Source organism: Anoplopoma fimbria, chromosome 7, assembly GCF_027596085.1.
Source record: "Anoplopoma fimbria isolate UVic2021 breed Golden Eagle Sablefish chromosome 7, Afim_UVic_2022, whole genome shotgun sequence".
Classification (NCBI taxonomy): domain Eukaryota; kingdom Metazoa; phylum Chordata; class Actinopteri; order Perciformes; family Anoplopomatidae; genus Anoplopoma; species Anoplopoma fimbria.
Window position 1 is genome coordinate 4,818,057 of NC_072455.1, and position 27,555 is coordinate 4,845,611.

The 27,555-nt window shown below is 39.7% G+C and overlaps 2 protein-coding genes across 5 annotated transcripts in view; both read left to right on the plus strand.

The window, feature by feature from the left end:
- The first annotated feature begins 4,024 nt into the window (after positions 1-4,024).
- nop10 (NOP10 ribonucleoprotein homolog (yeast)) lies at positions 4,025-5,872 on the plus strand. The gene is made up of 2 exons (XM_054601718.1): positions 4,025-4,222; positions 5,209-5,872. The coding sequence occupies exons 1-2, from the start codon at positions 4,169-4,171 to the stop codon at positions 5,347-5,349; spliced, it is 195 nt and encodes a 64-aa protein (XP_054457693.1). The 5' UTR covers positions 4,025-4,168; the 3' UTR covers positions 5,350-5,872.
- Positions 5,873-7,957: 2,085 nt separating this feature from the next.
- LOC129093035 (solute carrier family 12 member 6-like) overlaps positions 7,958-27,555 on the plus strand; it is a 28,629-nt gene continuing 9,031 nt past the window's right edge. For 3 of the 4 annotated variants that reach the window (XM_054600899.1, XM_054600901.1, XM_054600902.1), the window contains exons 1-14: positions 7,958-8,108; positions 10,934-11,705; positions 18,415-18,509; positions 18,909-19,037; positions 20,592-20,738; positions 20,834-20,888; positions 23,613-23,743; positions 24,221-24,462; positions 24,547-24,674; positions 24,757-24,942; positions 25,368-25,532; positions 26,457-26,555; positions 26,935-26,992; positions 27,136-27,310. In XM_054600899.1, coding sequence (XP_054456874.1) covers positions 11,489-11,705; positions 18,415-18,509; positions 18,909-19,037; positions 20,592-20,738; positions 20,834-20,888; positions 23,613-23,743; positions 24,221-24,462; positions 24,547-24,674; positions 24,757-24,942; positions 25,368-25,532; positions 26,457-26,555; positions 26,935-26,992; positions 27,136-27,310 — 1,827 coding nt within the window. In that variant the 5' untranslated portion in view covers positions 7,958-8,108; positions 10,934-11,488. Of the gene's footprint in view, positions 8,109-10,496; positions 10,582-10,933; positions 11,706-18,414; positions 18,510-18,908; positions 19,038-20,591; positions 20,739-20,833; positions 20,889-23,612; positions 23,744-24,220; positions 24,463-24,546; positions 24,675-24,756; positions 24,943-25,367; positions 25,533-26,456; positions 26,556-26,934; positions 26,993-27,135; positions 27,311-27,555 lie in introns of all 4 variants that reach the window. The other variant, XM_054600900.1, reaches the window with a different exon arrangement.

Below are 27,555 nucleotides of genomic sequence, written 5' to 3' on the forward strand. Positions count from 1 at the left end.
TAGCGTTAGCTTGTTCTGCAAATTTTAGATCAACCTCCTGCTCAAAAGACAACAAAACCACAACATTTACAGTATGAATTATCATATTTTATCACCTCTTGCTCTCGTTTTTCCAATGAAAGAAGGTCAATGGGCTCCGGGTCTGAAGAAAGGAGGGAATCCAGGAACTTCGTGTTCAGTGTCGACCCCACCTGAGAGACGGACGAGCACAGATTGAGACCCGAAGACTATAAAATATTTTCCTTAGAGTTGCCCACACTAATCAGCATTATCATCCACAATCAACTAATATAGTGGAACAAAAAGACAAATATTAATTTTGTACTTTTTCTCAATATTAAATTATCATATTGTCGTGATTTAAAAAAAGGGAACTTTTTCGATGAAAATAAGTTCAAGAAACATGTCAAAACTAACAATGAATTAATCGTTTATATATTCCATTAATGCCATCAATAACTTGCCTCTCTGACAAAGTCCTCATTGCTGCACAGTTCATCCAGATACTCCAGGAATGAGCCGTTCTCTATCTTCAGTTTCTCCTCCTCATCCTCGTCTTCCTTATTTGCATTCTCTTTGACCTGCACCTCCTCTTGGATCTGATTACATCCACAAAACAGCAGAAGCTTAAGGCGTTTATGGTAGTACAAACGTACCTTTTCACATTGTAGAGGTTATTTCAATGGTGAAATATTTGCTGTTTGAACAAAATGACAAAACATGAAAGATTTTTTAGCAGTTGAAAGATGAAATCATTTTTGGGAGAGGCACCTTTGGACTGAGGGAGTTCATGATCCTCATGTATTCCTCAAAGGCGCGTTCTGCCAGTGATTTCTTGTCCAAAGATTCAGGAGAAACCTTGGACTTTGTTCCTTTGACTGTATTATTTTTCTGCTCTTCTTCTGTTAGCAAAGACTGAGAAAGAACTTTAAAAGGGTGAGAGAAGAGAGACTTAATTCAACATTGTAATTACTCAAAGTGTGACTTTTTCCTAAAAGTAATACTCTGTGTGATACCTGTGAGGCTGATATTATATGATTATATAAGAATTTTATTATATGATAGACTACTTTTAATATACTGTTTGGTAGCCTCTGTGACGCTTTGTTGAGATAAATGCTCAAATCAGCATCATCATCATGCTAACATGCTCTCAATGAGAATGATGACATGTTGATGTTTAGCAGGTATAATGGTGATAATGCAAATTGGATAATTAGGTATTTAGTCATAAAACAAAGTATTGGACAAACTGAATTTTTGACCTGTACATGTAGTTGTGCATGTACATGTCATGGTAGCACTATAGGAGAAAAGATTCTTCCTCTGGTGACCATGAACGTCTGAACAAAATGTCAGTCTGGACCAAAGTGGTGGACTCGACCAAAAAACGCTAAAAAATTCACTTTCATGTGACCTCCTTGCCCTTTCATCTAAATCCTTGACCTCTGACCTTCTGACTTGGCCTGCTCTTCAAGCTGCTCTTTCCCTGACGTCCCGTTTAACTGCTCGCCGATCTGCTGAGCGGTTCCTCCCGAGACCCTGGGGCCAAAAGTGTGAAGTCAGATACAGTAATCACAGTGTTTATACGTCTGTGTCATTATTTTCTGTCAATGTCTCTTACGGGTCTTGACTGCCGGGTCGATGGACGTGCGCCGCCGGCGGACACATGCACCATCTGGGACTAACCTCCGGCAAGAGGAGCCAGGAGCGAGGAGGTGAACAGGGGCTGCAGCAAAACTTTGGCGGGCTGCTGACGGGCACCAACACGTGGGGGCCCAGACCAAAGTTTGAGTTCGGCGAGGAGGCGACGGGGCTCACGTTGGGCCAGCAGGAGTCGTGCGGAAAGCAGTGGGTTAGCATGAGCTCTGGAAAAAGAGGAGGCTGGGTCTGGAGGGTGAGTGATGGGGGACGAACACCGGGCAGGACGTTTAAGAAGGAGGGACAGTCCTGGGCTGGGGGTCGGAAAGGGCCCGTCAGGCTCGGGACCAGGTGCTGCACATGTTGCTGGTTCGAGTCCATTTGTGTCCAGGACAGCTTGTCTGCTCTCTGATGAGAGTTCGCTCTCCTCTTGAGCATTTGTGCGACTGTGGGAGAGCTCAGCGACACCGGTTCACCCGCTGCGAGATGAGGTTTTGATGGACGAAGCGGTCCAATTCGTCCGATGAGTTTGTGGCTCGACTGGAGGAAAGGTTCTGTTGATTTTCGGAAGTCCAGCTCCTGATGTGAAGCAGGAACCAGCTGGTGGTAATGTGGGGAGAAATAAGAAGAGGAGGACAGGGGTCTTGACAGAGTGCGATGTTGATCAGGCTCTTCTCTGTCGTTTAGGATGATCTCAGGAAGAGAAAACAACACCGGATCCATCGTTATTCTCTGTGCGTCTGTGGATTGTGACTGTCAGAGGAAAGTGAGAATATCAATGGCAATTTTGATAAATTCCAATAGCGATCCCACGACACAAACCACTTTGAATGTCTTCTATTTCTAAGTATTTTATTAAAACTCCATAAAATGTTTTCTTTTGACTGCCATAGAGCATACTGGGGGCGGCTGTGGCGTAGTGGAGAGCAAGGTAGTTCTCCAATCAGAGGGTCGGTGGTTTGATACCCGGCTTTGGCAGTCGATGTGTCCTTGGGCAAGATACTTAACCCCAAGTTGCTCCCGAAGGTTTGCCATCGGTGTGGACTGGATGTTGCATGAATATGTAATATACTACTGATTGTAAGTCGCTTTGGATAAAAGTGTCTGCTAAATGACTGTAATGTAATGAAAAAAGAGAGAGAAAATGTGTGTGAAAATTCACATGCCAACCTATCTGCAGGAAATGATACAGATTTTAGATGTGTTGGTACAGGATATAATTAATTATAATTAAAAACAGTTATATATATATATATATATTTACTTACTGTCAACCTTTTAACCTTTCTGGCCTTGTGCACATTGCATTCAATTTTCTTCATATTTTGTTTTATTTGCTTAATATATTTGCACTCTTTCCTACTTTGTACTGTAGCTGCTGCACAATAATTTTAGTTCAATTCAATTGGGCTTCATTGGCATGAACGTTTCAGAAAAAAACAACGTTTTAAAATAAAAAAGTACGTCATAATATAGATTTGAATATTAACACAACATTACGATAGAAATATAATAATTACAGTATTAAAATAATAATATAATATATAAATATATTCATAAAATAGAATAATATCAAGTAAAATATATAGTATATTTTTATGCAACATGGGCATGTGCACATTTTTTGGTCCATTAAAGTGTTAAATTACAGTTTAACCGTTTTAACTTTCAGTGGTAAATAATACAAACAGAATGTGAAATATTATCATAATCATTGTGCCTACCTTTCATGTGAGAGATGATAAGTCTTCAACCAATAAATCAGTTTGCGTCTGCATTATGTTTTTAAAAATAAACTTTGTCCCGGTTGATTTGTTTTCTTCTGACTGAAGGTTCTGTGCATAAAAAAACATTCTAGACTTCTAAATGTTTATAGAATTTTAATTTTATTCTACATATTATATTTTATTTTCATGATATCAGATGAAAGCAGCACAATACCAATATATCATAGTCATGCTTGTGTTCTGCAAATGTATTATCATCTAATTGATCATAAAACACTAATAAGGCCAGAAATGTGAAACAAATTCGTTGGAATATGTTTTTAAATTTTTATATGAAGTTGGAATATTGATAGTATTGATGTGCCATTTAATCAATATTTAATTAAATATTGTATTAAATGCTTAGATCACATGAAGACAACTGGCCCATTTCCATGGAAACAGTTAAAACATCTGCTAATAAAGGCCATGAGATGTGTTTTTTTGTGGTAAACAACTATTTACAAACTCAACAACAAACCTTCAAGCTCAAAATCAATTGTATTTATCTTAAAACAACTTAAAATGTGCCTTTGGGAGGTGTTATAAAGTATTTTATGATAATGTATCATTAAACCACATTTCCCAGGATGCAACGCGCGCTGAATTCTAAACCGGATATCCGGCGAGAAACGAGAAACCTCGCCACACGTGGACTCCAGAAGAGAACGAGCGTGTTTCCTGCTACTTTTGGGGTTTTTATCGATATAAAACAACTTATTTTATATATTTTGAAGCTTAAAAGACACTTTATCTTCAAGATGTTCCTTCAGTTTTACCTCAACGAGCTGGGAGACAGAGTCTACACTATGAAGGTAAAGTAATGTTGTGTTTACATGCTTTCTATCTGAATATATTTAACTTATTTATTAAAGTAGCCCATAAATACTGTGGGTTGAGTGACTTCAACCTTCAATTTAATCTATTTCAGATGATAAAAAGTAAACAGTCAGGTTTCTATAATCTGCAATTCATTTTTCTTTTAAATAATGTAATTAATCCAATTTCAAAAACTGTATTTGTTTGTATATCCAAGTTGCCAAAACCCAAGTTTGTCTTGCATCTCATCCACTCTGCAGAATGTACTACATGTGTATTGTCGTTAAGCCTTGTAATGTTGTTTCTTAAATGCATCCTCAACCTTTTTGGTCACGTTTTAAGGTTTTGATTTGATTCATAAAAGACATTTTGCAGGGTTTTCTTCACCTGAAAGAAACACCACCTCTGCTAACATCACAAAAACTGAACATTTATGCATTTATGTATAACACAACACACATCAGTCACATTAAAGATAAAATATACATATGCACACACACATACATGTATTTTACTATAAATAACATAACAATGTGGACTAAATATAAGCTTGACATTGGGCAAAACTTTCCATAGTGGTTCTGAGCTGCAAGAGACAGCTGTGCTTTTCCTACATTTAAATGGAAGCAATGATAAGCAGATCAAGTTATTGTAGTTATTACATGACATATGATTTCGCAATTATCAAGCACATATAATATATTTTGGTTGTGGACCAAAACAAGCAACCTGAAGGGCTCAATTGGGAATTTGTTTCAGGCATTAGTGGCTTTTTCCTGAAGTTTTATAGACTTAACTACAAAAACTATAGTATACAATATTGATAATACAATTACACAAATAATGTATATATTAAATTATATTACAAATAAGTATTAGTTGCGGCTTTCTTATTGTAACACCACAAAGCGTTGATTTAGTCAGATTTGTTGATCTATTGTTGAATTTATTTTATTCTCTTTCTGTCTTTCGACACCAACAGAAGATTTGTCCTGCTGGGCAGCCCACCAGCTCGGCCCACCCGGCTCGCTTCTCCCCAGACGACAAGTTCTCCCGACACCGGGTGACGCTGAAGAAACGCTTCGGCCTTCTGCTCACACAGCAGCCAAGACCCATTCTGTGAGGGGAAGAGATGAGAGAGCTGGAGGGACGGGGGTCGGACCAGGAAGTGGAGCACTGCGGGCGAAGATGGGACTGTAAAGCAAAATGTCAAAAAACACATTCAGGATCACAATTTATGAACGTGAAGCGGGGATTTGTCCTCAGTTTCACCCAAATTTGTTCGTTGGATATCAGCTGTCAGTGATGTCATGTATCTTCTTTTTTTTATGTGCCGTAATTTGTTGACATTCATTTAAGGATGTTAAAATTTTGTTTTCATATGGAATAAATGTTTGGTTGATGGTTTGGAAGCGGTCGTCTCTGTGTTCATAAAATCCAGACGTGATCAATTAAACAATGAAACCTGAATAAATTAATGGAGAAACATAACAAATGCAGATGCTTCCATACAAAGCGCAATGACTCAATTAATGGTTTTGCTGAAAATGCTGTGAATTGTGTGTTCTTGCCTTTTTAGTTGTTTTTCATAACTCAACAAATTTCCATAAAGTGAATTTTAATCCTGAATTAAAAAAACAATGGACTTCACACCCAAAAGATAATCTGCAGCTAAAGCTTAAACAATGATCTAATCTTATAAACCAGTGTTGGTCAAGAGCCTGCAAAAGAAAACACTTAGTATCACAAACTGAAAGGTGCATGCATAACACAATACATAATCAAAAGTACATGTACACATTTACCTGGCTTGGTTTGGTGGATGAGACACTCAGTGGTGGAAGAAGTAATCAAATCATTTACTTTAGTAAAAGTCTCAATACAACTATGTAAAAAAAATAAAAATTGTAATAAATACTTTTGGAGCTGCTGCTTTAATCTTAAACTGTGCAAGTTTATTATTACAATTATAATGTAACAATATAAAAAAGTAACTAGAAACTACAGCTGTCTGGTGTAATATTTCCCTCTGAAATGTAGTGGAGTAGAAGTATAACGTAGCATAACATGGAAATACTAAAGTAAAAGTACCTTAAAATTGTAAATTTGCAAAGTTCCCTGCTGTGGAACTAATAAAGGATCATCTTAAAGAATAATTATAGTTGTAATAATAATATACCTTTAACTTCATGTTTATACACACATTGGTATTTCTGTCACAGTTATAAAAAACAGTAGAAAATCAACAATAACTGAAATATTCTGTTTTCTGTCTGTAAATATAATATTTCAGTTATTGTTGATTTTCTACTGTTTTTTATTGCTTATTTATAATACTTGTTTTATTTCATTTCATTTTTACTTTTACTATGTCTCTTGTGTGCACTTTACCCTATGCTGCTGTAAGCCTGCAAATTTCCCCGCTGAGGGACTAATAAAGGATTATCTTATCTTATCTTATCTTATCTTATAATAATGTTAATTATGTATATTAAGATTAAAGTGAAACATTAGATTTTTTATTATTTTAATTTATTATTGAAAAAATTTAAAAATATTTTTTGATTGAATTTATTATTGAAAAACTTGTATAACGTAGTATAACATGGAAATACTAAAGTAAAAGTACCTTAAAATTGTAAATTTGCAAAGTTCCCTGCTGTGGTCCTAATAAAGGATCATCTTATCTTATCTTATACCATCAATATACTTTAACTTCATGTTTATGCTGTACCAGTCAAAAGTTTGGACCCACCTTCTCATTCAACTACTTTGAAGAATCTAAAATATAAAACATATTCTGGTTTGTTGAGCATTTGTTTGTTTACCAATAATTCCATATGTGTTCCTTCATCTTAGTTTATCAATTTATTACAATTATTATAGTCCTCCTTAAAAAAATATCCCATGCATTGGTATTTCTGTCCTAATAAAGGATCATCTTATCTTATCTCTTATTATTATATTCCTCCTTATCTTATTATCTTATATCTTATACCATCAATATACTTTAACTTCATGTTTATATACACATTGGTATTTCTGTCCCAATTATAATAATGTTACTTATGTATATTAAGATTAAAGTGAAACATTTGAAGCATTTATTATTGAAAAACGTTTTTAAAACAGGTTACTTATGTATATTAAGATTTACAGCAGTATAGATATCGTGCAAACAAGGTACATAGTAGAAAAAACAAACAAGTATTTTAAATAAATAAGTAAGTAAGTAAGTAAATAAATCCACAATAACTTAAAAAATAATTAATAATTATAGTTATAATAATAATATACTTTTAACTTCATGTTTATATAAACACATTGGTATTTCTGTCACACTTCATGTTATAAAAAACAGTAGAAAATCAACAATAACTGAAATATTATGTTTTTTCTGTCTGTAAATATAATATTTCAGTTATTGTTGATTTCATTATTTTTTTATTGCTTATTTATAATACTTGTTTTTTTTATTTTTATTTCATATTAAGATTAAAGTGAAACATTTGATTTTTTTATTATATTTATTAAAAAAAATAAATATATTTTTAATTTATTGATTTGATTTAATCTATTATTAAAAAACTTATTTTTTAAACTGTCATTCAATGGTCATCATAAATGGACTGCACTTCCCATCCACCACCAGCCGCTCGGTCATCACCGCGCATGCGCCGACTATAGGCAACTACGGCAAGCGACACAGGACCAATCCAAACAGCGCATGTTTTTTTTTTTTTTTTGTGGTCTTGTCGCAAAAGTAGTGCCGATAAAACCTGGGAGAGGAGCCAAAGATCTTCCCAGATGTGACTGAAAACAGCACCTATGGGTGGAGGCGTTTTTTCCAAGAAGGAAGCATAAAGCCAGGTGTGCTAACAGGTGAGCATGGAGGTTTTTTCAGTGAGCATTTTGGCGGAGTTGCTGTCAGGAGGGTCGGCAGCATGGCTAGCCTGTAAGCTAACGTTAGCATCGGCTAGCTGCACCAGAGAGACCTATGCAGACAGGACCATCATGGCTGCAGCTTAATTGGCTTAGAGGGGGAGACTGTGTGTGGATGGGATCTAATTGAAGTCTTTGTTTATCCTAATTAATGTCTAAATGTGTGGATACATATTGATTAACACTGAGACTGAGAGATGGGTGAGATTACTCCTTATTTATGCCTTTTATTCTCTGTTATTCCTCATTATAGTCATGTGTTTGAATGTTTTAAATGATGCAATCTTAAATGTGATGAAGAAATGTGAAATGACACATTGTTGATCACTAAACATGCATGAAATAACCCAGAAAATGAAACCACCTGCATCATTAATACAGATTGTAAGAGTTTTAATGGAAAGTATTTGAACAATATGTTGATATTTTGGTTGCAAAAGTCCCATTTGGTTGTTTTAAATCAACTTGTTTTGTGATGTTTAGGCAACTGTGCTTTTTTGACATTTAGGGTTAATTAATGTCTAAATGTGTGGATACATATTGATTAACATTGAGACTGAGAGATGGGTGAGATTACTCCTTATTTATGCCTTTTATTCTCTGTTATTCCTCATTATAGTCATGTGTTTTAATGTTTTAAATGATCTTAAATGTGAAATGACACATTGTTGATCACTAAACATGCATGCAATAACCCAGAAAATGAAACCACCTGCATCATTAATACAGCTTGTAAGAGTTTTAATGGAAAGTATTTGAACAATATGTTGATATTTTGGTTGCAAAAGTCCCATTTGGTTGTTTTAAATCAACTTGGTTTGTGATGTTTAGGCAACTGTGCTTTTTTGACATTTAGGGTTCAGTAAACACACCACACAATGCTGATGATGCCTCACAATATATCAAAAACATTATTACATTACAGTCATTTATTAGACGCTTTTATCCAAAGCGACTTACAGGAAGTGTATTCAACATAGGTATTCAAGAGAACTACTAGTCACCAGAAGTCATAAGTGCATCTCCTTTCTTAAACAAGCATCTAAAAGCATAAACCAGAGCAAAAGTACAGAAACAAACTAATATACTAGTAATGCAACAGTATGGATTTTGTGTAACTGAGCAGATTAACAATCATCTCAAATGTAAAAAAAAAATACCAAAAGAAAAAGGACAAATCAGAGCTGAAAGGAGAACAATATGTTCTGAGCCTTGTCATGCTCTGATAGCACTGCTTAGACCAACAGTGTGCAGAAAGAGGAAACTTTCATCATTTTATAGTGACCACATCTGTTGTAATGGCGCATAATGAACAAATGTCTGCAGTAGCAAACCTAGGAAAAAAAAAAGGAGACACCCATGTTTCTCAATGGAACATAGTGTGATATCTGTGCTCGGGACAAAAAAACTAAGGAAAACTGCCCCAAGATATATTTATACATTTGTTCAACATGACTGGAAAAGTGCAGCTCGAGAATATAACTGACATGTTAGGGGCGAAGATAACAAACGTGGTGAAATTCGCATATTCCTCCTAATTTATCCAACTTGTTTCCTCTCGTCTCCCCGCTCAGTCCAAAGACATGCCATGGAGTTTCATTGGATACGCATGATTGGCAATAGGCGTGAATGTGTTTGTCTAGACTAATAACCTCCCCGGGGTGTTTCCCAGCTTTTTTTTTTCCCCCCACAATGCGTGCTGGGATAGGCCTAAGCTTTCCCACTGTGTCGGACAAACGCTGGAATCTGGAAGTTTGTGCAAATAAACTCACCCTCCTCTCCTTTTAAGGGAGACTCGTTTTTTGTTGAACCAGCAAAACCAGTATCGCGTCTCTCTTTATCTTACCCCCACCCCCCCCTTCCCCTTCTCCTGTCCATCTCTGGGTGTGGACACAGCGTGTGAGACAGACAGGAAAGTGTGCTTGTGCTTCTGCATGCAGACTGAGAGAAAACTGCCAGCAGCTACTGGCACAACCGGTTGGAACCGCTCTCCTTTAATAATTAAATTATGAACCCAGCTAAAAACCACAGTTCAGCTACATCCACCTGTCTTTTTTTGCGTGGTTGACTCTGCACCTGCAAGTCTCACAGGCCGATGGTGTGACTCACGGTAGTTATTGTTTTACACTTCCTTCCTTTGTAAGGATAATACCCCTGTCAAATATTTCTAAGAGTTAGTGGAACCTGGTTAAGTTACAACAAAAAGATAGAAATGTCCCATTTAAGTAGATAAAATGTAAAGATTATGATCGAAATCCATCGCAACATAATTTCTATCAAACCATGTTTGTAGTGAGACATGTTGAAGCCTGCATTTGTTGCTTTTAGAGCCCAGAAGTGGACTTGATGTGACTGCTATCGCCGGATCTTTTACCTAAAAAGTGAACCTGCGGTGCTTCTTTTTCTTATGTGGGTGAGTCAGCGTTTTTAAACCTGACTGTCTTTACTCGTAAACACATTGCACAAACGCTGCTTGGCGATAACTCTCATACGGTTTTGGTGAAAAATCTGCATTGCGGACTTCATGATTTAGATAAAATGATATCAAGATTGGTGCCTCTTTTCCATTTGGATTCATCATACACGTAGCCTGCTTTGATTTTAAGGTAACGCGTTCCTTTTCACAATGTTTTTTTGCTGTGTGAACTAATTTCTCTGCTTTATGTTTTTCTCTCTTTCTCTCTATCATTTCCCTCTGATGACTTTTTCTTCCCACCATGGCTTCCCCCATCCTGGATGTGATCACCGATTGCTGCTGCCATTAGAAAGACAATTGTTTTTATCTTAACGGTGCATGTAGGACAAAACTGAGTTGCCATCTGGAGGATCGGAGACGTAGTGTAGGATGAAAAGACACTTTTCAAAGAGCAGGAACACAATTTCATTGCAGTTTGATGGGAAGAAGGAAACGATTTAACTTGAAAGAGACATCCTCACCTCTTTCTGATAGCTGCTTGACACTAGTACACCACATATTTAGAGTAAAGGATTTTTTTTTCTTCTTATGTGCTACTTATAACTCCTCTCCCATTCATAAGGGATCAGAAAGTTCGTAGGCACAGAAAGTTTTTTTCCTCTTTCACATGCCTGCTGGCAGCCAAACACTTTGCTTCAATGGCGAATCACAGCTGTAAAAGGAGGAATTGTAGAGGACGCCGATACCTCAGCCCCACCTGGGAGATAGCCTAGCTCAGCACAGCTCAGCACAGCCCCACTACCTATCCCTTGACCCCATCACCCCCTCTGCATCCCACACAACATCCCCTCCCTCCTCCTCCTCCTCCTCCTCCTCCTCCTTCTTCTTCCGCAAGTGAGTTGCCATGGCATCGGTGCGCTTCACGGTGACGCCCACCAAGGCGGAGGACCTCCCGGGGCTGTCGGACACGTCGCCCGACATCAGCTCCCGCTCCGGCGCCCGCGTGCGCTTCGGCTCCAGGGAGAGCGTCAACCGGAGCGACCCGCTCAGCGACGCGTCGGGAGGCCAGACGACCACGACGGGAGGGGCCGAGACGCCGGACCACAGCAATCTGGATCAAGGTGAAGAACGCACACACACACACACACACACACACACACACACACACACACACACACACACACACACACACACACACACACACACCACGCACACACATACGTAGACAGAATGTGTACTGTCGTTTTTAAGGGACAAGATTTTACACGTTTATTTAATTGACATACGCCTCTTTAGGTGTGTTCTTCCTTTTTATGGTTGACTGAGTGGCGTGAGAAATAAACAACAGATCACCCACCTCGTCCGCATACCAATCTGTTGATCTAATCCCACCACTTAGATTGCTACATACAGCGAATACACCCTTAAATTCATATATTGGAGGCATATCAGCCAGCCACTCCTCCATACTGACACATTGGCTTAGAAAAAGTAGTGTCGCACCTGTCTGAACTTTTGAAAGTCCTTTTTTTTATAGATTGTCCGTCTGCATTTTGAGCACCATGTCACCATTTGGGTTCCATTAATCTGCATGTAGAAAAAGGCAACGGCAGCTGCAAAATGTCCCAAAAACGGCAACAAGATTATATCGTTGGATTTGGTTTTTAGATCTTGTCGTTCCCATTTTCCATTAAAAAAAAATATATAACTCATCTTTGGGTTTGATTTTAAAGATTACTGCCCGGGAGATAAAGTGTGAGTTGCTCCAGAAACTATATCACAAACGGTGAAAAGGAGCCGCTTAGTGGAGCTAAAGTCAGAGTAACTCACTGAATTCATAAAAAGCCTCGTATGATTTCTGTGTTTTTTCCCCAAAATTTCAGACATTGATCTCTTGCTGCCGTCTGAATTTCTCTCACATATTTTTTTAACTCACTCACACATCCATGTCCCTTTTTTTTCGTGGTGTAAACTCGTTTTAGACACGCACACATGCAGCACAAAATGTCACCCATTAATTACAGTTTTAACTCAAGAATTCCCTCACATCCACTGTAAAATCACTTTAGTTATGTTTTATCCAAGTACAGGCACTGTCACAGTACATTGGACACGCTGGGTTGCTTATGTTTTTCTGATCCGTGAAGTCTATTACTATGTCTTTATGTTGCCTATCGGTTGTGTAAAGGTAGGCGAGGAGAAGTACGTGCTAATTCACAGGATTCCCACACAATATCCAAAGTGTCGGTTATATGGGAAGTCAAAAAAGAGAAGTGCTTTTTCTTTTTTTTTTTTTTCTTTTTTTTAAGATGTCTCCTCATGCGTGTATCGAGTTTAGCAACGTGTTTTATGTCTCTCTGGGTCATAAAGCTCTCCGTTTGTTTTCCCGAAGTGAGAGCTTGACTTCAGGGCTGCACAGCAATGCAACTCTGCAGATGTTGAGGACAGTAAGAGGACAGTGACGTATGCCTGTTGTGATCAAAGTGTAGGTTTCACTTCCCCCCCCCACCACCACTGCTGTTCTCAGCCCACCTAGAGGAAAGGGATGCGGTTCTGTACTTGATGGTAGCCGACCGCAGAAACCTCTTCTCGTGGATTTAACAAGTCTAGTTTGCGTGTGCATCCAGATAACAGGAACTAGTTTTCTTCAGTTATCTGTGACTGTGCAGTTGGCCTGCAGTAATTCACTCCTCAAAATAGTTTAAGAATAGCTGCACAGGCTCAACAAAGAAGGGGTTTTATAACCGAGGAGAGATGTAACTGTATTAGCGACGCTGATCCACTTAAGCAGTTGCATAGTAGTAAGGATGCCCACATGTTGTTTAATTAGCCTCCATAAATAGAAATCGAGCCGGTTAATCCGACTGAGCTTCGATCAGGCTCTTGTGATGCTGCCGGTTTGTTTGAATGGAGATGAAACCGCACAGCGATGGTCGTCTCGGCTTTAAATAAATGTAGAGGGAAAAAAAAAAGCAGTGAGTTGCTGCTGTGTTGACGTGAATGAGTCAAGATGCTGAAAGTCGATGAAGAGCAAAGGAGGCAGGAAGAGCGGAGAGTTATTTTCAGAAAAGGTCAAATGCTCTGTGATCTTTTTTTTTTTTTTTTTTTGACACAATAAAGTTGGCGATTGAATTTGCTGTGTTTACAGCGTACAGCTTGCAGTCCACATCTGGCCGCTGTGGTTTTCTGCTTCACTGAGTAAACACACAAACACACATAAAGGTGTGTAAAACTCAGGGGGAAGGCTTCTCTTGGGGAAACACACACACACACACACACACACACACACACACACACACACACACACACACACACACACACACACATAGACACACAAATATAGACAGCTGCGTTCCCCTGTTTTAGGTGTGTGTGTGTGTGAACGCTGCAGTTCAACAGCAACATTTATTTTTCTCTGCTCTAGTGATTCAATGGTGACTGTGTATAGTTTTTAGTGGGGATTGTTTTTAAAGTCATTCATTATGTGTTTGTTTTTTTATATCAAATTAGGACTGCAGCAAATTATAATAATCTTTAGCAATCAAATCTGCTGATTACGTGCTTGATTAACTGATGATCGCTTGATGGAAAGACTGTCAGAGAATGGTGGAAAATGTCTTGTTTTGTCCCTAACAGCAGTCCAAAAGATATTTATGAATCCTAAGAGATGATAAAACAACAGAAAATATTCACATTTAAGAATCTGGATTCAGAGTATTTTCAAGTTTAGGAGTGTATTCTTTTAATTGTAATAGTTTGGGTTATAAATTGTCAGAGAATAGTGAAAAATCGGCGTATCAGCAGTATGCAAGTGTTATATTAAGTGTTGTTATGATCGTATTGCGTGGTGAAGAAGCCAGTGTTATCCGTCAGCAGTCCAGTCAGTCAGCCCGAGCAGCCACAAAATGTTTACGTCCACAATATGTCGTCCGTCCTGATCAACAGGTTACGTGTTGAACATGACCGCACCACATCCAACGAGTGTGAGCACGCACTGATGTGTATCTGTATTTATCCTGAATGCCTTTTATTTCTTTGTTTTTCTTCAGTAAAGAATTGATTTAAAAAAAGGGTTAAATATGTTGTTAATGATCCTTAAGGGTTAAATATGTCGTTAATGATCAGCAGCTCAAAATCTTTGCAAAAACAAAGGAGCAGGAAGCTCAATTAGCTTGTTGGTTAATCTTCTCCTAGCACCACGCCTGCATGAATATTAACAGGCAAGTTGTTTTGTGTGGAGTCAGTTTCACACTCGCTATCTTTGGCCAAATGAAGGACCGCGAACAGGATGGGAAGTTACCACCCACCGGCCAAATGCTGCTTTTTTTTCCTAATGTCTTTACACGGCTAATAATTTATTTCTCAGTGTGTAACCAGCCCATGTTCTGTGAGAAGGTGTAAGATGCTGATGCATTTAGAGTTTACCAGCTCGTGTGTCGTGGAGCTTTCTGTTTGGACTTCTAGGTATTTATTCATTATTTTGGTGATAAGCAGAAGTATCTGAACTTTTTTTCTTAAACTGTATTAAATGTGGGCTGCACGGTGGTGTAGTGGTTAGCACTGTCGCCTCACAGCAAGAGGGGCCCGGGTTCAATTCCCGGGCCGGACAACCTTCTGTGTGGAGTTTGCATGTTCTCCCCGTGTCAGCGTGGGTTCTCTCCGGGTTCTCCGGCTTCCTCCCACAGTCCAAAGACATGCAGCTTAGGTGCATTGAAGACTCTAAATTGCCCGTAGGTGTGGATGTGAGTGTGAGTGGTTGTTTGTCTCTATATGTCAGCCCTGTGATAGGCTGGAGACCTGTCCAGGGTGAACCCTGCCTTCGCCCATTGACAGCTGGGATCGGCTCCAGCACCCCCGCGACCCTTAACTGGATAAGCGGTTATGGAAGATGGATGGATGGATGGATGTATTAAATGTAGCTGCTTGTTATCAAGGCTCAACACTTACTTTTAAAAAAAAAAAAAAAAAAGGTTGCCAGGCATCCGCTTTTGGTTGCCGAAACTGGCGATGTGGTTATACGACAGCTTAATAATGGAAATCTTGTGAACAGCATCGTTCCGTCAACAGCCTCCACCTCGTTACGTCATTGAGATTCCGGCTAGTGTTGCAGTATAATTTTCCGTGTCGGTTGAATCAAGTCGCACAATCAAGTTGCACATTCGTTTGTGATATTGACGGGTGAGTCGATCTTTTCACCCCTTTAGTCAAACAACTTCATTTGTTTGCCGTTGTCTCTTTTAAAAGAGACGCCTGTGCACATGTAAATAAATGCCCCATAGCAGCAGCAGCAGCAGCAGCAGCGTTGTCTGATCAAATATTTAAATATGTTAACATGTTTATTTTGGAGTGCACGTTTTGCTGTTTGCTTTCCCTATTTGTTATACGTTTAAAAAGTGGCAAACAAAGGCCAAGGCTGTGTAACCAAATTTTTCAAAATGGGGGCCAATCGCAACCTGAGAATAGCCCTTCATCACAGTTTATTGAAGGATATTTACAGTCCTGAAGGGGTGAACGTGTTCAGGATTTCACAAGAACCTAAAGAAAAGAAGAAAATAATAGAAAAAATACACATAATCTTGTGTTACTGAATTTTTGTTCAGTCTTTCTCATTTCTGTAATCATCTGGTGACCTGCCTCAATAGGATGAAATTAAATGTTTCTTTTTAATATAATTGCTGCATCAACACATCATTGCAGGATATTCATTTGACCTTTTTAACAGTCAGATCAAACACATTTTTCTAAATAAATTCACATATTCCTGGAAGCGGCGTTTTCCTCCTCTCCACCCTCGAATGGGGCGTCTCAGGCTCTGCACTCTCCCTGCTTGCATCCTACCTGACAGGCCGATCCTACCAGGTGACATGGAGGGGGCCGTGTCAGAACCACGCACGCTGACTACGGGGTTCCACAAGGTTCAGTTCTGGGCCCCCTTCTCTTCTCGCTTACACAACATCTCTGGGTTCTGTTATTCGCTCCCATGACTTCTCCTACCATTGTTATGCCGATGACACCCAGCTGGTCTTGTCATTTCCTCCCGGTGACACCCAAGTGGAGGCACGCATTGCTGCGTGCTTGGCTGACATCTCGAAGTGGATGGCGACACACCACCTGAAGCTGAACCTGGACAAAACCGAGCTACTCTTCCTCCCGGGGAAGGGTTGCCCGCACGAGACCTGTCCATCACCATTGATGATGCCGTGGTGACGCCAACTCGGACTGTGAGGAATCTGGGTGTGACCCTGGACGACCAACTGTCGTTCTCAGCAAACATTGCATCGGTCACACGCTCCTGCAGATTCCTCCTCTACAACATCAGGAGGATTCGCCCCTTCCTCACTGAGGAGACGGCGCAGGTGCTCATCCAGGCTCTGGTCATCTCCCGCCTGGACTACTGCAACTCACTACTTGCTGGAGCCCGGCGTCGGCCATCAGACCTCTGGAGCTTGTCCAGAAAGCTGCAGCACGTCTGGTGTTCAATCGCCCCAAGTTCTCTCACACAACTTCCCTTCTCCGTTCCCTACACTGGCTCCCTGTAAGAGCTCGCATCCAGTTTAAGACTCTGGTGCTAGCCTACAGGGCAGTGTTGCTCCTTCCTATCTCCAGGCCTTGGTCAAGCCCTACACCCCTGCCCGACCACTTCGCTCTGCTGCCTCGATCCACTCGGTCACAGCTTTTTCTGTCCTGGCCCCTCAGTGGTGGAATGAACTCCCCACTGACGTCAGGACAGTAGAGTCGCTGCCCATCTTTAGGCGCAGGCTGAAAACTCACCTCTTCAGGAAGTACTACCCGGAGCCTTTCTTGAACAAAATGACCCTTGCTTGTTGTCGGTCTCAAGTCATGTCACATCTCAGTCCAACGAGACTCTGCGTATGGCCGCTGGCTGCCAGTAGCGTGACTGTGGCGGAGCAGGCGAGGGAAGTGGTGTTGCTGACTCAGGTGCTGCTGGTGCAGTGGTCTGTGCTGACTGAGGCGGAACTGGATTGGTGGCCGTTGCTTCAAACTGTTTGTGTGTGTTGTGTGTGTGTTTGTGTGTGTGTGTGTGTCAGAGAGAAAAAAGTTAAAGGACAAACATTTATTTTTCAAGTCTGCCTAAAAGCAATAGTCAGGTGACCGTATGAACTTTGAAACGGTCTTTGCTTAAGACGGGTAACGATTATTTTAATTATTGACAATCAGATCAACTGATCAGTAACAGCTAGAGATGTGCTTTTACTTTTGTTTCAGTTCTTCCCTGATAGCCGGGTAGTAAGATGTAGCTGTTAGTCGTATTTTTCCTCTTTATCAGTCTACTGAACTTTTTATGTAAACAATGAAATCACAGAATGAAGATTGGTTTAAATTCATGGAGCTTCTTTGGCCAGAATATATATATGTACAAATGATGAATAAATGTATAAACCCTGCTGATTATTTCAGCTCTATTTTGTTTGCTGTAATTGTTCCTCTAATTCATACTGGAAAAAAAATGTCTTCAGTTTACATTGAAATGCGCTTTTAATGTGTGAATGACGAGGCGGACAAAATCCACAGTTTTTTTTTTTTGTGAGAAAATGAATTAAGAAAAGAAATTCAGAAGATAATTTGAGGTAATTAAGTATATTAAATCAAATGAATATATTCCAAAATTACACTTATTTTTCCACTCTGTTCTTGTTACCATCCCTGCACTGCTGCTCACCAGAGACACTTTTGTTTTAATAAAGGACCCTTCAGCTAAATGGCCTCTTTGAGAACAGGAGGAATCCATCTCAGTGTTTAAAGGCAGACTTGAAAAGTTGTGTAACAATCCTCTCCTTTTATTCATACTCTCTCTTTCTTCGTGTCTAGGTGATGGAAATTCAAAGATATCCAGCGTGTACATCAACAACACTCACGGGGTGGATGATGACGACTTCTACGACAGGAACTTGGCCTTATTTGAGGTTTGAAACACAAAATTCATACATCTATAAAAGCACATTATAATCAACTTTTGGTTCGTATGAAATGTAGAAAAGACATTCCCTAAAATATTCACTTTTTATCTTACTGTACGTGGATAAAAACAGAATCTCCAAATGGTGGCTGTTTGTTTGCCAAAGCGTCTGCTACACTAGAGCCAGAAATAAACCAGCATTTGGCTGGTGGGTGCCGATAATTCAAATCTTTATAGATTTTGAAGTTCCCTGGAAACAGCCCCCTCTTCTATCTCCCACTTCTTTAACGACTCGTTCAATATGCCTGTTTCTCTCCTGCTGATCTTTTATCACTTATCTGTTTTTCTTTCTCACTGCTTGTCATCCCCCTCAATCCTCCTTCTGTATCTCCCTCTCACGTCACAGGAGGAGATGGACACTCGGCCGAAGGTGTCGTCTCTGCTCAATCGCCTGGCAAACTACACCAACCTGACGCAGGGGGCCAAGGAGCACGAGGAGGCCGAGAGCATCGGAGAGAAGAAGAAAGCCGGCAAGGTATAACCCACCTCATTTCAAGGATCATTAATTGTCACTATGCAACACGGGGATAAACAACGAAATACAGTTGTAGCCCATTTGTAACACAACAAACACATGACAGACAAAAACATATATATATATTGATATATAGATATATAGATATTTATATATATATTCCAAGAAATGTACTTGTCCTGACTCCAATTTTTTATAAGATCTCTTTTCCTAGAAGGCAACACATTCCTAGAAGTTTATGAAAATCTCAGTGCAGCAATGTGCCGCCTGCACAAAGCAAAGTTATTTTCTGTTTAAATGCTCATGACGGCACCTTTTCATAGTCTATAATCTTTGTCATGCTGTACAATGTTTTTAGAATACAGCAATCATAACCTAGAGGATGATTATGGGTACAAGGGTGGAATTACAAGAATTTGAAATAAACATGATCAAAGATTTTTATGGTTTAGATTAGTGTACGTGTTATAGTATAACAGAATAAAAAGGAAACAACAAAAACTAAAAATGAACACTTTTGTTTACCATCCATCCTTTTAACATATGATGATTATGTAAGTCTTTGACACATGATATCTTCGGCTGTTGCTCTCTTGGCTCAGCGTCTGTGAAGTGGAAGTACAGTACAAAGTGACCCTGATCTGCTCTGCAATCCTTGCTGATGAGGATCAGACAGACTGCTGCAGTGGTTCAATGTAATTCAAGGCACATTTGGCAACAGACGGCCGGAAAAGTTAAACCAAAAACATGTTGAATCCTCCCCCCCTCTGGCCACAGAGTGTGTTCAGTGTGAGCATTAACATAAGTCTGGTGCATCAGGGTGGTGTAGTGCAGTGATTCCCAAACAGGGGTACGTTCACCTCGGGGGGGGGGCTGCTGCAGAGGAAATATTTTAAAAGAGATTTCCACAAAAAAGGAGGTAAATAGGATTACAAGCTGATGCAAAAGTGATAATATATTATAATAAAAATGTCATAATAACCAGATACTAATATATGAAATTAGGTTTGCAGAAAGTAATGGATTAATGATTGAAATAGCTGCCTTGAGATACTTCATAAACAGTTGAAATAGTTAGAAAAAAGACAATTTTTGTGCAAAAGAAAAGACACAAAAGGTCAATCATATACAAATATGAGTCACATAAGAGCCAAGAGAATATACAATTCAAGTAATCTAAAATAAATAAATATAATAATTAATAAATATAATAATACAATTAATAAAATAAATAAATAAAGATGATGATGATAATAAATAAAAATAAAATAAAAAAGAATAGTTTGAAATACAAGAATACAATTCATGTTGCAGTGTTAGAAATTAATGCTTATTTGATTTAATAAAAGGCAGCAGCAAACAGAAAAGTCCTAAGCCTTGATTTTAAAAGAACTGAGAGTTGCAGAGGACCTGCAGCTTTCTGGGAGTTTGTTCCAGATAAATGGTGCATAAAATACTAAAGAAATAAAACTAACAATGTTTAAACGGAGTCTGAAAAACGTTAATATTATGTACGATGTTTAACATTTGATTTTTGTCCCGTCCCTCTCCCAGTCGCCTCAGATGGGGACGTTCATGGGAGTTTACCTGCCCTGCCTCCAGAACATTTTCGGCGTCATCCTGTTCCTGCGGTTGACCTGGGTGGTGGGGAGTGCTGGGGTGCTGCAGAGCCTCTGCATTGTCTTCATATGCTGTTGCTGTGTGAGTGTCTGAGTGTCCAGACATGCATGATGAGACAAAAAATAAAAAAAAACTCTGAATTTGCTAAAGATCCGTCTCTTACTGTCTCTCTGCAGACGCTGCTGACCGCAATATCCATGAGTGCCATCGCCACCAACGGAGTCGTACCAGGTATTCCTCCATCTTTCACTCTTCCACTTCCATTCTTTCCCTACACGTGGAGTAAATGGCTCTGGTGTACCGTGGTTATCTCTAAATCTGACACACACAACAGAGTTGAATCTTTTTTTTTTCATTTTGAGTGACCTCTCTAGTCCTCTGAATCCCCCAAAAACGTTTTTTTAATATAAAAGATATTGCCAAAAATACATTGTTTATCATAGCCAGAAGCTTTAAAAACAGACATTATTAACGGATTATCATTTTTTTTAACGGCCCTTGAACACATCATGGGTGACAAAGGCTTCCAACAGGAAAAGCGACTAAATCGAAGCTTAAAATTTAGATTTTTCATCAAATACACTTTATTCCTCACGTCTCATTTGAATCTTACTTAAAAAAAAAAAGGTTTGCACAAACCAGATCCTTTTAAAAATATCAGATGCTCCTCGTCACTACTTAGAAGTGAGACTGAAACCGTGTGACAACATTTTTTTTAACTTTGACTGAATTGCAGGCTGCTAAACACTGAGTTTAACCATAGTTCAATAGTTTTTTTTTCCAGTATTGGTAACATTTGTGGGCACTTGGGAAAATGTTGGAAATATGGATTCCATTTTTACTGCTTAAAGGACACATTTGAGTTCCGTCCACTTCTGTCCATGATTGTGTTGTTTCTATAGAGGAGCAGGACTTTTATGTTAAAAAAACGAGGCCACAGTCAGTAAAATGCAACCGGAGCATTTAAAACTTCTCGGGGTTCAGAGGTCTAGATATTAATCTTGAATATTCCAGGTTGTTTCCGTCTATTTTTCCTGCTCCTCTTCCAGTTGTGGCGACACCGATAAAAGTTCATCTGTTTTTCTAATGAGTGTTATTTCTGTTTGTCCCGTCTCTCCCTCTGTCCACCTCTCCCCTGTCTGTCTGTACACACATTTTAAAAAACAAAAACTGGATATTTACCCGCCATTGACTTTACTCTCCCACTGGAACGCCCTCCAGACGAATATCCCAAATGTCAACAAGTAGTGTGATATTTCCACAAGCATGTGACATTTCGACGACTGAATGTAGAATGAAAATCCCGTCGGTAACATAGAGAATTAATACAACGTTGTCTTGTTTGGCATCACACATTTCATACCATGCTGTTTTTTTTTTTTTCTTCTTTTACTCACCTGAACAGCCTCTCATGCTTTCTCACCATCTAGTGTCAGATGGTAGTTAATGCTGTATGAATTTAGTTTACTGTGCTTTATAATGAGAAGTAATCAAAAGTGTTTGGCTTCCAAAAAACATACAGCAGAGCACTAAAAATCATTTGTAATTTATCAAATTCAGTGAGATAAATGTAGAGACCATGCATGCCATGACAAATAAATGGTAGTTTGGGTGGAGGGGGGAGCATTAATTAATTCACATTTTTTGGCTGGATTTTTTTTTTATTACCATTCATTTCATGTTTTGTCTCGTGTTAAATGCCAAGTTGCATTTCGGAAACCAAACGCTGAATTCTGAGCCGACAGTTAGTAGGGATTTGTAGTTTCCCTTTCTTGTACGAGTCCCCCTCCCCCCATGTGATCTGTTTTTATATCTGGTTCAAATTGAATCCGCAGATTTAAGCTTACTGTTGTTGTTGTTGTTGTTTTTTAGCTCACTTGGAGTCCCGGTTGTGTAGGGAAATGCACCAGGACGTTAAAGCACCCAATTCAGGCTGGGTTTTATTTAAAATTCTTCGATACTAGTGCCAATACGATACCTGATGATAAAAAAATATTGTGACCTCTGGATTACTGCAAACATCTTCTTTTTGTTCAGCGTTTAAAATAAGTATATTGCTCGGGGGATTTCTAAGCTCCCACTTATTAAGAGAAACAATTCAATCAATCAGATAAATGGGTGTGTCATCTTCATAAAAAAACAGCCACAGAAAATGTCAAAATGTCGGGGATGAGATCGTCCTGGTTTCACGGGTTGTTTTAGTCGACTTCCAATAACAACTCTCAAATTGTCATATTTCTTAGATTAATGTAGAAAAACATGTCCTAATGGATTGTGTAAGTCTCTACTAAATAAAGCAAAACATATAATCTTTATAATACCGTTTTTAATGCGGAGCCGATATGTGACAATTTGTTGACCGCTTAGCTGGAGTTTACAGATACAAAACTTTGCCTGAATACGATAAATGAAAAATGGCAATATTTAGATATCATAGTTTTGTTTACTCGTTCTGTGATCTGTCATTTAAATCAGTTTTTGATACTTGGTGCTACAAACACATTTCTTTCTATTACCCAGCCCTGAAGACAATCAAGCGTTTCCTTCAGATGCTGTATTTGTACTTCAAGTGAGCCGGAAAAAAAGCCATTTGCAGATAAAATCTGACCAAAGATCTGCTCTGCCTTCTTTCTCCGATGTGTCATGTAGAACATTATGCTTATTTCTTCAAGCATAGGATGACTTTCTCTCATCAGCTGCCCTCTTCTCTCTCTCTCTCTCTCTCTCTCTCTCTACCTCCTAACATCATAATGTTACTAACATCCATCCCTCTCTCTCTCTTTTTATGTCCCATCTCCTCTTCTCGTCCTCCCTCTCTTCTCTTAAATTTCCCCCCATTTCTTCTACCACCCTGCTTCTCCTCCTCTCTCCATTTCCACTTCTCTCTGATGTACAACCTGCCCCGCTCTCTCTCTCCTCCTCCTCCTCCTCCTCCTCCTCCTCCTCCTCCTCCAGCGGGAGGCGCCTACTTCATGATCAGTCGCTCTCTGGGTCCAGAGTTCGGGGGGGCGGTGGGCCTGTGCTTCTACCTGGGCACCACCTTCGCTGGAGCCATGTACATCCTGGGAGCCATCGAGATCCTTCTGGTGGGTTTTCATATTTGCCTTGAAATTATCGAACTATACTGTATATTGCACTTTTAATGGAACAAACAAACTAACATCAAATACACTAAAAACACGAACAAAAGCAGATTGGTTGTTTTAAAGATTTTAAACAACCAATCTGTGTCTGTTTCTGTTGGTTTCTTCAAGTGCAAAAAATTGCATTTCCTTGTGGTTAATCTAAATACAGCTGCAGAGCTGAGCTGTTTTCACAATAAAATGGCAATAATCAAGCTAATGACGGCATTAGAAATTGTTGTATGAAGTAAAAACAGTACATTGGCATATTTCTAATGTGATAAAGTTATATTATTATGGAAAATAATAGATGGAAATTGATGTTTTTGGCCAAGCAGGCATGATAAATACCTGGCAGATCAAGATACCTAATGCAAAAATCAAATAAAAGCCCATTTCCATTGTTGTTCCACTCTCCTCTCCGTCCTTCACTCCCTCCAGATGTACATCGCACCTAAGGCGGCCATTTTTGAGTCCAAGCACCCCGAAGGCGAAGGGGCGGCCATGTTGAACAACATGCGGGTCTACGGCTCCATCTGTCTCCTCCTGATGTCCTTGCTGGTCTTTGTGGGCGTCAAGTACGTCAACAAGCTGGCCTCCATCTTCTTGGCCTGCGTCATCGTCTCCATCGTCTCCATCTACATCGGCGCGCTGGTCTCCGCCTTCAAACCGCCAAATTTCCCGTAAGTTGTGGACAAAAATGCACCGCCCACTGATCCGTTAACTCTGCACGGTTTTTGACTGACCCGATGGGCTTCCGTCCGCAGCGTGTGCATGCTGGGAAACAGAACTATCAGCGGGCATGAAATTGAAGACGACCAATGCGCAAAAACAAGTCTGCTGCGGATTGAAGAGCCAGTGGATGAAGTTGAAAACAACTTCACATTAATGAATGGTGGGTACCAATCTATCAAGAACACTGGGGAAGTAGGAGAGTAAACCAGTTTTTTTTGACACACTGTATTCCTCCCTTTTAGAAAACAGCACCATGGGCCCGACCTTTGACCCCTCCCTCGCACCCCCTCTCCTGGAGAAGACCACGTATCTTTGGAAGCAGTTTTGCCAGGGCCCAGAAGTCAACGCCACCTGTGACGAATACTTCCTCTCCAACAACTTTTCCCAGATCGAAGCGATCCCCGGTCTGGCCAGCGGGATCATTTCAGGTATTGTATACAATACTATATAACTATAATATATACAATACTCGTGTATATATGTAATTATTTCAATACGAAGGGCGATTTATACTTATTTAAAAGACACGGAGGAGCAGACAAGAATGTTAAAAGGAGCCAGATTGCTTGTAGCATTAATTCACTGTCAACAACGACATGTTCAGCCTCTTATAAATTCTTTAGAGGAATCAATTTAATTTAATCCAAATTTGAAAGTGGACTAAAGCAATTAAAACCATGTGTTTAATATTTATCATAACACAAACATGCCAAAATATCTTTTCCCTATAATTCTGGTTATTTGTTGACCAAGTGGTTCAGTTTCAGTTTAAAAAAAACCTCATTTTACATTTTGGTAAACATTTTTTTAAATCCCTTTCTTACCGAGCACATATTGACTCTGGTCCTCGCAGAGAACCTGTGGAGCTCCTACCTCAGCAGAGGGGACGTGGTGGAGAAAGGCTCCCTCAGCTCCTCTCATGATTCCCACCTGGCCTTCACCCAGCAGCCCTACGTGTTCGCCGACATCACCACCTCCTTCACGCTGCTGGTGGGCATCTTCTTCCCCTCCGTCACAGGTACGGGCTTCTTTCTTTTGGTTCTTGCCCCTCCTTAGGGTGACTTATACAAACATATGAGATATGTAAACATACTGTTGCTATCATTCTGTTATGAAAATGAATCATTGACAGGAAGAACACAGTAGGTGTGATATTGATTCTTGCTGTTTAAGGATCAAGTCTGCATGTCTTTGTCATGACTCTTGTTGGCCTGTATTCTTGGATTTCTTTTTACTCACTCCATACAATAAAATCAAACAAAAATAGTTGAACAAATGCCATATATAATAAATAACAATACCAGTAAATGAGTGATTCTAAAAGTAGGGACCCTTTTGTTATAAATCTACAAATTGTGCTGTTTAATTGGTCCCACCCACGTTAGCTTTGGGCAAATAGAAACTTTGATATGATTGTGACTCAGTCTGTCATGCAGCAGTGACTTCACTCAGGGTGCAGCGAACCGCTCCTGCTGCTGATTCCCTTGGCTTGGTAGCCTTCTAGCTAGCTGGAGATTCCTGGACAAATATTTGAGTCAGTCAATGTGACGCTAGGCCCAAACTGGCTTAATCGAGAAAATATGACAATAGTTTGAGTTTGGATCTATTGAGAACGGCGACTTGAGACCAAAATGTGAAACCGTGAAGCCATCCAAGTTATCTGACTACAAAGCATCCGGAATATCAGGGCAAAACAAAGTGGCATTATTCAAAAAGTGTTTCTTTTTATCACCATCTTATAACATGTCTGAAGAATTAAAGTTGAAAGACAAATACTCTAATGGCATCAAAGAGTACAAATAGTAGTAATCGGTGTTACGATTTGGTTCTCCCCTGCAAGGTGCTCCCCGGCCCCAAAAAGTTTGAAACCCCCCTTGTGTATTAAGTTATGCTTATGTTAATAATCCCATTAAATTGAATAGATTTCTCTTCTTTCCCTCAGGAATCATGGCTGGTTCAAACCGGTCGGGGGATCTGAAAGACGCCCAGCGCTCCATCCCCATCGGGACCATTCTCGCCATCCTCACCACCTCCATCGTCTGTATCCTCTCATGTTATACTGTGAAAACATTTCCAGGCACTCTAGATTCTAAAACAAACTCGAAGCACCACTGACACATTGGTCCCCCCCCCCCTAGTGGGTTTATCTCCACACAGAACAACAGGTTTCCCTCTGCACAAACATTTTTTTCCTCTGTTACTATGGGAACTGTCTGTCTCCCATTTCCCCCCTCAGCTTACTTTGTCTTTTCATGCTGCTGTTAAGTTATGTATTTCATTTATTTATGCCTCGTCACTCTAAATGAATTGCTCGTTCTATAACGGGTTCTATCATGTCTAAAAGGCACTTATCGTAGGATGCATTTGATCTGATTTGATTGGACTGCTGAGTGTCTCTTTCCTGAGTGATGTCCGTGCAGACCTGACCAGCGTTATCTTGTTTGGAGCCTGCATCGACGGGGTGGTGCTCAGAGACAAGTCAGTACATCCGCTCTTTCAGCTTTTCATCGATACGTGTGTTCTATGTGTGAGAGCTCATTTTGATTTGAGTCGTAATATTTGCGTCCTCTGATATAAAAAAAATGTACATATGTGTTTGTGTTTGTGTTTGCCTCCTGCAGGTTTGGAGACTCCGTTAAAGGGCACCTGGTGGTGGGGACTCTGGCCTGGCCGACTCCCTGGGTCATCGTGATTGGCTCTTTCTTCTCGACGTGCGGCGCTGGCCTCCAGTCGCTGACCGGCGCTCCCCGACTCCTGCAGGCCATCGCAAAGGACAACATCATCCCCTTCCTCCGGGTTAGAGCTGCAAAAATTCAATCCTTATTACAGGGACTCAAAATGTACATAATAGGTGTTATGAACCGTCTCCATAGCGACCCACAACTAGATCTCAGCAATGCTTTTAACTAAAAATAAGAGAGAAACACATCAGTTCTCACAAAAACGGAAAAAATCCAAATGGAGATTTCATCCTACATACAATAATTTACGTTTCCTCTTAAGTTGAGTGTGATCTACCTATTTCAGGCAGTTTCAGTGTA

Coding starts and splice junctions, on each gene's coding strand:
- nop10 (XM_054601718.1), top strand. CDS start 4,169: ATGTTCCTTCAGTTTTACCTCAACGAGCTGGGAGACAGAGTCTACACT. Junction 4,223..5,208: donor ACAGAGTCTACACTATGAAG/GTAAAGTAATGT, acceptor CGACACCAACAG/AAGATTTGTCCTGCTGGGCA.